At 37.2% G+C, this 9,403-nt stretch overlaps 1 protein-coding gene across 1 annotated transcript; it reads left to right on the top strand.

The window, feature by feature from the left end:
• The first annotated feature begins 1,895 nt into the window (after window positions 1-1,895).
• Window positions 1,896-7,674, top strand: Rpn7 (regulatory particle non-ATPase 7). The gene is made up of 7 exons (XM_027369434.2): window positions 1,896-2,106; window positions 4,592-4,797; window positions 5,960-6,105; window positions 6,211-6,366; window positions 6,575-6,747; window positions 6,943-7,111; window positions 7,243-7,674. Exons 1-7 carry the CDS (start codon window positions 1,962-1,964, stop codon window positions 7,415-7,417), a joined length of 1,170 nt encoding a protein of 389 aa, XP_027225235.1. The 5' UTR covers window positions 1,896-1,961; the 3' UTR covers window positions 7,418-7,674.
• The last annotated feature ends 1,729 nt before the right edge of the window (window positions 7,675-9,403 follow it).

Genomic DNA, 9,403 nt, shown 5'->3' with positions numbered 1-9,403 from the left:
CAGACACATCAGCAGGATCTGCAAAACAGCTTCTCCGAAGCTGACAGCTCTCCGACGTGCATCTCGCCTCCTGAATCCTTAAGGAATTCTCGCGCTGTACAAGTCCCAGATCAGACCACATCTAGAATATGCCTCGTTGGCCTGGTCTTCTGCGCCCACCAGTCTCAAACAGGCTGGATAAAATAGAAAAAAGAGCTCTCAGGCTTCTCCAGGAACCCCAAAACCCTTGTCACATCGACTCGCTGGAACATCTTCGGGACGTCGGGGCTCTAACAGTGCTTCACAAGTCTCAGGTGCAGCAGGTGCCTCATCTATCCAGCCTCCGTCTCCCACCGCACGGCCGAGAGAGAAGTACGAGGACTGTACACTCTAATCGGCTCCTGGTGGAAGTTCCGAGGTCACGGTCTAGCCAGCATCAGCGGACCTTCTCAATCAGAGCAGCCCGACTGTGGAATGAATTCACCTCCACCACCGATGTCGCCGAAATGACCACGCAGCAAGTGAAGACAGCGGCGCACCGATGGCGGTCGAGCAAACCGTCACCTCTGAATCTCCTTTACACTCATGGCGACACATAAATCAAAACTGTATATAACTATATAATTTATCAATTCTATTTTGTTATCTGTTTGGTTTAATAAATCAATCTGGTTATTGGTGGTAAAGGAAAGTAGGTTGGATTTTCAAATAAACTCCCTTAGATAGGTAACTTTTAACCCACAAAAGACTTGTATGTTCTAAATAAACTATTTTAACCTATACATATCATGTATGATAATTATAATAATGTTCAAAAGGAGAGAGAGAGAGGGAGGGAGATAGATAGAGAGAGGGGGGGGGAGATAGAGAGAGAGGGAGATAGATAGAGAGAGAAAGAGAAAGAGATGGATATAGATAGAAAGAGAGGGAGGGAGATAGAGATATTTTGTATTTTTTACAAGGAATATTTTTTATTTTCGTTTTTGGCTTCATTGTAGCTGCATTACTAAAGTGAAAGTCCTCTATATGTGTGCAAGGAACGTTTGTATGTTTTATTTGTTGCACGTGTGAGTGGGAAAGGGAGAAATAGAGAGAGAGAGAGAGAGAAAGAAAGAGAGGGAGATAGATAGAGAAAAAGAAAGAGAGGGAGATAGAACGTTTATATGTTTTGTTTTTTGCACGTGTGGGTGTGTGTGTGTGTGTGTGTGTGTGTGTGTGTGAGAGAGAGAGAGAGAGAGAGAGGGGGGGGGGGGGAGAAGGATAATCATATTTGGGTATGCGTACATAATGTGTATGTATGCGTGGATTTGCGGTAGCGCGCACACGGAGCACGTACACATCAGAACATGACATACATTGCTAATGACCATTTGTGCATTACTATGTTAAGATATACACTGTCGCTCATCCTTTCGTATCTGGAACATGCACGTTTCATGGTATTCGTAGATAATTGAAATAAAAGTATTAGACATATATAAGAAAAAATCACATGACTCGAAGATATTGAATTCCTCAAATTGTTGATTATTGTACATCTTGGTAACTTGTTATGAGTGTTCTGAACGTTTACGTAACTTTGCTTTGAGTTATTTCATATTTAATATGTGAAGTCTCGATTTTTGGAGTAAGCGGAAGAGTACGCATCTGGAATATCTATTGTAAAATGCAACTGTGATTTCTTTTCTGCATGATAAAAAATGCTCTTTTAAGAAATTATACATATATGTTCCCTCGCCGAAGAACATTCCAATAATGTGTAAAATACCTACCGTAATATCCCATCGACTTTTTTAGATACTATATTACAAATAAAAAAAGAAACACACCAGTTCAATTATCTATAAGAAAAATACACTTTTATTGAATAAAAGATAGAAAATAATCCGTATTTGATAATAAAGTCAAAATCAAGTCGACGGTCGGGAAGTTGTTGACAAACAGGGAGAGTCGAGTCACTTGAGGGAAGAAGTTGTCTCAAAATGCCGGCAGAAAATCTCGAAGAACAAGGTCTGGAGAAGAACCCAGACCTTAACCTTGCCCAGCTTAAGTTTTCTCTCAATTTAAACGACTTTAAGAATGATTCCAAGATGAAGGAGGAGCTTATGCAGGCCATTCAGAAGGATAGTAAGTGGTTGATAGTTCTCGGTTGTTTTCTTATTTATTTTTTATTATTTGTTGTTAGGTAAATTTATATTGAAATGCTGTTTAAAGTTTGAAGAGGAATAAAGCTATAGATTTTTTTAGTGGGGAATTCACATACCTTGTAAGTACATTCGAATTAGACTTTGTTTTTGTCTGCAATTGAACAGTTTCCACCTTTACCCTAATGTTAAGAAATGATTGCATTTATTTTGGCAAATAAGTGTAAGACGCCCACTGTAGCTTTTTAGATATAAAATATATTTGTAATAGAAATAATATTAAGTTGTAACTCAGTGTTCTGTTGATATAAGGTGCAATATGAAATAGAACATGATAGGAATGCAGCATCAGGGTATTGGTGTAGATTTTATCCACAGGCAAAGCCAAGGACACACAACCACATGGATCATAGAGAAAAATAGTTTGGTTTGCTTCCTTTTTTTGGATAGAATACCAATGAGGTCAACTTGCTCTTATCTTGCTAGAATACATGAGGTGAATGATTGTTGTTACTTGCTGAAGTGCTGTACAGTACTGTTCTAATGACAGACATGCAGGTGTTGTCTAAACATTCATAAGTATAATTTTAGTTTCACACAGCCACATGATATAAGCTCAGCTCTACCTGCAATAGTCAGAACGACATAAGCATGAAGGCAGTCGCTATTCTTATGACCAATCATAACAATTATTTATGGACTATCATTACGACATGGGTAAGTTTCGGTAATGCATGTGCACATGCTAGAATTTCACACTTAGGCAATTGCATATTGTATTGTCAGTGTATACTGTGCTGTGGGCTAATGTCAGTTGTTATAGTATGTGTTTGTTATATGTGTGCTGTTATCATGGCCGCGTTGTCAGTATCAACTGAATTTGATTTGTCTGAATCCTTGAATATTGTATTTACAAAGTGGGGGATGTAAAACTTCATCCATCTTTACACAATTTGTTCCTGTATGACCCGGTTGGAAAATGTAGCGAGCAACGACAATGTTTGGGCTGCGACCTGCGAGCAAAGGACATTTTTGGTGTGAGCAACAGCTATAGTTTTAGACTTTTCATAGCAATGTTCTGAAGGAACAATAAGTAGGTGATTGTTATTCATGTTTGATTTTAAATTTGGATAGTCGTTGTTTTTAGTTGTGTTAGTAATGTATTTTAAATATCTGCTTGAAAGAAAATTAGGTGCAAGCTAAAATAATCATAGTTGCGACTCAAGATTGGCGTCACTGAGTATTTTAGTGTTTCCCATCCATGCTATATGACTCAGGCTGCTCAGAAACGAGTCCCCAAAAAGACAATTAAATCAAATCTGATTCACTTCTCCATAAACTATATGCTTGTATACATGGTGGTCAAAAGCACAGTCCTTGTGTAAAGACTGGTTCACACCCAAAGCAACGTTAAGTCCTGGCTACTCGATTCTGAGAATGACCTTTAAATGCCCTTTTGGGGCTCATTTCTAAGCAACCTGTATCTTGCAGTAATATCTTGTGTTAAAAATTAACAAAGTTTAGCATCTCCCACTTTATTAATGCAGTATTCAGGGATTCAAGTGAATCAGATTTGGTTCTTATTGACAATTCAGCTATGTCAGCAGCACACAAATGACAAACACACGCTATACACAACTGACAAAACCCACAGCATAGTACACCATGACAATACTACATGCAATTACCTAAGTAATAGTCCATAATTAATTGTAACGACTCGTCATAAGATTAGCTACAGTAAAGAATAAAACTCACCTATGTATTTCCTCTGGAAGTTGATAAGAAGAAAGTTGGGCAATATCTGATACTTTTGTATATTTTCATAATGGCTATACAAGAATAGTAATTACACTTGCCAATACATGAAATACTCTGCACAGGTAAAGATTAACATCAGATGAAGAAAATAGGTCGCAGTGAATGCCCCACAAAGACTGCACAGTGATTAAATGGGGGTCTGGGGGCAGATCCCCCAATATGGAAATACAATGATTAGGGGGGGGGGGGCTGGGACTGATGGAAAACAGCAGTAGATTCACACATACTAAACCATGGATAATTGAAACAAGAAATGATAATTGCTTGGTTGGATGGCTGTGTGAAACTAAAATATTTTCCTTTTACTCTTAATTTTATGACTGGATAGAAACAATATATGTTATAAATGATATGTTTTGTGTCATTGATATAAGTGAACTAAGTACCAATGGACTCTACCTGTATATTGCCCAGATAGAGGAGGTTAATATTTCTCAATAAAGACCACTTCAGTAACATAAGTAATTTTTGTTCTTGATTTGAATGGAAAACCAAGTCATTGATAAGGCCTATATACCATTCTGGATAGGTAGTTTATAATAAAGATGACAATTCCTGGTTCTCAACTTCTGTAGCACTATTTAGATCACATCTGCTATGTGCAATATCAGTCTTTATGCCATTTCATTTTCTCCTCCCTATTCAAGACATGGCCCCCTTCTATGAGGAGTGCTGCCGTGACCTGGGCTGGCAGCTGGATACAGGCATGCTTGAACGTATGAAGAAGGAGAATGAGGAGGAGCTGCGGAAGATGAACGAGGCCATTGAAGAGGCAGAAACTTCCATGGGCGAGACAGAGATCCGGGAAGCAAACCTGAAGAAAGCTGAATACCTCTCGCGGATTGGAGACAAGGTTGGTTGGGAGTTTTGAAGTGGAGGGGGATGAATTTGCAGTGGTAGGGTGAAGAGATACTTTATTTATGTATTTCTTATTATTTTATTATAATCTGTTTGTCTCTTTTTCTTTTGTCTATAGATTTTCTTTTTGTCATGATTTGGTATTTGTAAATCCTTACCAACCTAGTAACTATGACATTTACTAAGGATTGCAACATTTGTGCATACAAGATTTCGGAGGCATAATATGTTAAGTCCCATACATGTATACCTTGATCTAAAAACAAATTTCAATTCATATACAAATTTTGTTATCCGTGGACTCACATTTTTGTTATAAAGTTAAAAGGTTAACCCACTAGTGACTGTACATTTATAAGTTGAAAACAATATTTTCTGGATGGCTTAAAAATCACCATGGGCATCAAAATCAGAGCACAAACCCCGATCTGGCGTCGCACTGGCGGGATGCCCAGCAATGTTCACTTTTCCGGGTGTCTCATATGTGGGGAAACCCATCGTAAGTGGGTTAAAGAATTAAGGTTACCATAGACACCCATAAAAATGTGTGATTAATCATGTTTTCACTTGGTGAATTATGCTATTTATTACATTCAAAAGAGATAGTTTAAAAAGTAATGTATTTTCAGTAAATAACCATGAAGTCAGGGCTCGCACTCCAATGCAGAAGCGGGCTGTGGCCGGCTGGCGGACCGCAGATTTTGTAGCCGCCCAAAATCTTTTATTTTCGGCTTCAAAATATACCCATGTTAATGGGTTAACCCGCTTATGACAGGTGTCCCACATATGAGACACCCAGAAAAGTAAACATTACTAGGTGTCACGCTGGTGTAATGCTAGATCGGAGCACTCCGATTTTGTCGCACGTGGTGGGCAGCGCATGGGCAGGTTCCTGGAATTGATTTTAAAACTGCCTGGAAAAAAAAATATTTTCAGCGTGAAAATGTACCGTCGCTAGTGGGTTAAGCACTCTACTCCATCCTACATCAAGTCAAGAAACATGCAATCTTTAGTCTCCCCCAATAAAAACACAAACATGCATAAAGATTTATAATTTATTCTTAGATACTCTAGAAATGATGGAATGAATGGGATAAATACACACCAGTGACATTACCAGATATATAGCATTTCATGATTCCTTTCCACCCATTTAGGAGGAGGCTGTGAAAGCCTTTGCCAAGACATATGACAAGACGGTGTCTCTGGGCCAACGCCTTGACCTCGTCTTCCACAACATCCGTCTTGGGCTCTTCTACTTAGACCACTCCCTCATCACACGCAATTTGGAGAAAGCAAAGAGGTAGGTGTTTTAGATTTACTGTTATGTTTTTCCTTCAAAGAATCAAAGTTAAAAGATCAAAGGAAATTATATAAGTGTTTTCTAACCAATTTTTTACCCTTACAGCTTGATAGAGGAAGGAGGAGACTGGGACAGACGCAACAGGTTGAAGGTTTATGAGGGAGTTTACTGCATGGCCGTGAGGGACTTCAAAAAAGCTGCTAATCTGTTCCTTGACACAATCAGCACCTTTACATCATATGAACTCATGGACTACACTAGGTAACTGAGAGAAAATTAAAGATTGCAGATTATAATGAATTTTTTTTTAATGAATTTTTCTCTTGCCTTCATCCATTTAAATCTAAAGTTTTCATTGAAGTTCTCTTAGTAATCCTTTGTTTTATTAAATCTACCTGCATGTTATGCTCCTTGTATCAAAGCAACAAACTGATACCTAAAAGTGCTGAAACACCAAAATTTTCCACAGATTTGTTGGCTACACTGTGCTTGTGTGTATGATTGCACTACCCCGCAATGACCTTCGCACAAAGGTGGTCAAAGGGTCAGAGATTCAGGAGGTGCTTCACTCCGCAGATGACCTGAGATCTTACCTTCTTTCACTCTATGAGTGTCAGTACCACACCTTCTTCCAGAAGTTGGGTAAGTTACTAGATGTTTGTGTATTGGGACTTGGGCTCTGCTAGTTTAGAATATGTAGCCAGTCTGCTTTAATAATATAATAGACTTTAATATTGAAAAAGAAGATTCACAGAAGTTCATCTGATTTTTTCTTTATATTTTGAGCTGTTTTTCAAGACTTTTTCATATAAAAAAAACATTTCTCTCCTTGTCCAGCTTGGGTTGAAGGCGAGCTACGGCATGATCGTTTACTGGCACCACATTATAGGTACTATGTGAGGGAGATGCGCATCTTGGCCTACACACAGCTCCTTGAATCTTACCGATCCCTCACTCTCCAGTACATGGCCACTGCCTTTGGCGTCTCCACAGAATTTATTGACAGGTTAGGTCTTTGAGGTTTTGGTAATCTTCATTGAATTTGGTGTGGTTTTCTCTGATCTGAGATTGAATGGGAAAGAAAAAAATAATTTAACTAGTGTTGTTGGAGTCTAAAGACTTTTCATGCTATTTCAGGGAACTGTCAAGGTACATCGCTGCTAATCGTCTCCACTGTAAGATTGACAAAGTGGGAGGCATCGTAGAGACCAATCGACCAGACTCTAAGAACTGGCAGTACCAGGCCGTGATCAAGCAAGGAGACATCCTTCTCAATAGAGTACAAAAGTTATCGAGAGTCATTAATATTTAGGTAGTAACGTTTTTTTCTTTTTTTTATTATTATAATTTTTTTATTTTGTATTTTAATATGTGCTTTATTTTTCATCTCACCCTGTCAGAAAGTTTTATGGACTCTAATGGAAGTTTGAGTTAAAGGATGTGGTTGTTGAGTCAGAATTAATTACGGCCTATGGATCCCTGGGGCTATGTGTAAGTCGTTTTAATTTAAACCATGGAAAATATTTAGAATGGAGTAAGAATTTCTACAATAATAAAAGAATAAACAGGTTTTGTTTTTTATTTTTTTCCCCATAATGTGATACATGTAATTTATGACGAATTGGATGGTAAAAGTACCAGTATGTATAGATAGAGAGAAAAGTGTATTTAGTACTTTTGTGCTTTCTTTTAGTTTGGATCTGATGCTGCTTTGTATTGGGGGTACCTTTACTTAATTACATAATGTACAGCCACACAGTTACACCAAAGATAGAGTGAGTTTAATTAAATATAATATGATTATTAGTGAGGATAGGCTGTGTTCATACTTATTATTATGAGAGCTCTTCACTCCTGTTTGCTTTTAATTTTTTTCTTTGATATCAGGTTCTTAGTAAGTACATCAACAATATCGTCTATAAATTTTCATTTCATAATTACATTTAAAAGATACCTAGGATCACAAGAATCCCAAATTGAAGATCTGTTCATAATTAATAAGAGTTCACTGACTTGTTTCAGATTCTCAAGATTTGCAAAGAAAAATTGTGTTTATGCTTGCAATTGACTCATTTTCTGTATACCTATGTCACAACAGATTACAATTAGAGGGGATACATGCTTTTGTATATGTGAACAGATGGTGGTGGTGAACAAAGAGTACATGAACAAAACAACTGTCTCAATATGTAAAATTGTCTCCTACATAATGTTTTAAGACAAGCTATGATTAGGAAAAAAAAGATGCTGACATTTCTTTTTCATACAAATGTTAGCAATTCTTATTATGCATTTAACCCACCCATATTGATAATTGGACTGAATGACTGATGTACATACACGGCAGGCCCACTGAGTTTACTCAGTTCTTTACACATACACGGCTCCACAAATATTAAGTCATCATTGAGCCAATTACAAGTACTACCCATCTCATCTGTTATCCTTTTCCTTGATTTTCAGATTTTTTTTCTAGTATCTTATATTGCTGTTAGTAATGTCTATAATAACAACAACAGCATTGGTATTGATATTAGTAATAAAGAAAAAAAAGATAATCCCACAACTTGAGGAAAGGTGAAATCAAGCGAGGCTATAAGGTCTACTAATTGGCTCCTATGTGGTTATGCACTTGTGGAACCATGTTTATGCAGAGACATTTCACAAAACAATACATTTCCTGAGTGACGGGTTTAAGGCTTCTCTGAAGGGGCTGTTTCTTTTCAATAACCAGCCAGGGCCAAATAAGCAAACAACTGTTTAGCCTACACTACTTATAAACCGAATCTGCTGTGCAAGACGAGAGGATGTCACCCTGGAGTGGGTGAACATATTACCTTTCATTTGTCAAACTTTAAAATATATGACTACTTATGGTCTATATGCAGAACAAAAACCAGTAATGGCAACTAATGTACATACAAGGGAAGATTGAAGAATTTAATTTCTCTAAGTTATAGCTAGTGCCTGAATCAAGTAATTAGAAATATATAGTCAATACAAGTGGGATGAAATTAAAAATTTTGGTATATTATTCTAGAAGTGTTAATTATAGTTTCACTTTAATGCCAAACACTTTATGAAGCTATCTGCAATATACTTTTCTTTCCCATGATGGTTGAGAGAGAATCTCATCTTGGTTGGAGTTTGCAATTCTATTTTCAAAAGTACTTATCCACAATCTTAACTGCCTTGACATTTTATTCCTGCAATGTGATAAAAGATATACCATGCATAATTCTAAATTAACAAAAATTCTGTTAAAAATGCATGGAAACACTGATCCTGTTTTTTATTC

This window comes from Penaeus vannamei, chromosome 26, assembly GCF_042767895.1.
Source record: "Penaeus vannamei isolate JL-2024 chromosome 26, ASM4276789v1, whole genome shotgun sequence".
Taxonomy (NCBI): domain Eukaryota; kingdom Metazoa; phylum Arthropoda; class Malacostraca; order Decapoda; family Penaeidae; genus Penaeus; species Penaeus vannamei.
This window is presented reverse-complemented; position numbering and strand designations above follow the sequence as displayed.

Coding starts and splice junctions, on each gene's coding strand:
- Rpn7 (XM_027369434.2), top strand. CDS start 1,962: ATGCCGGCAGAAAATCTCGAAGAACAAGGTCTGGAGAAGAACCCAGAC. Junction 2,107..4,591: donor GCAGGCCATTCAGAAGGATA/GTAAGTGGTTGA, acceptor TCCCTATTCAAG/ACATGGCCCCCTTCTATGAG. Junction 6,748..6,942: donor CACCTTCTTCCAGAAGTTGG/GTAAGTTACTAG, acceptor CTCCTTGTCCAG/CTTGGGTTGAAGGCGAGCTA.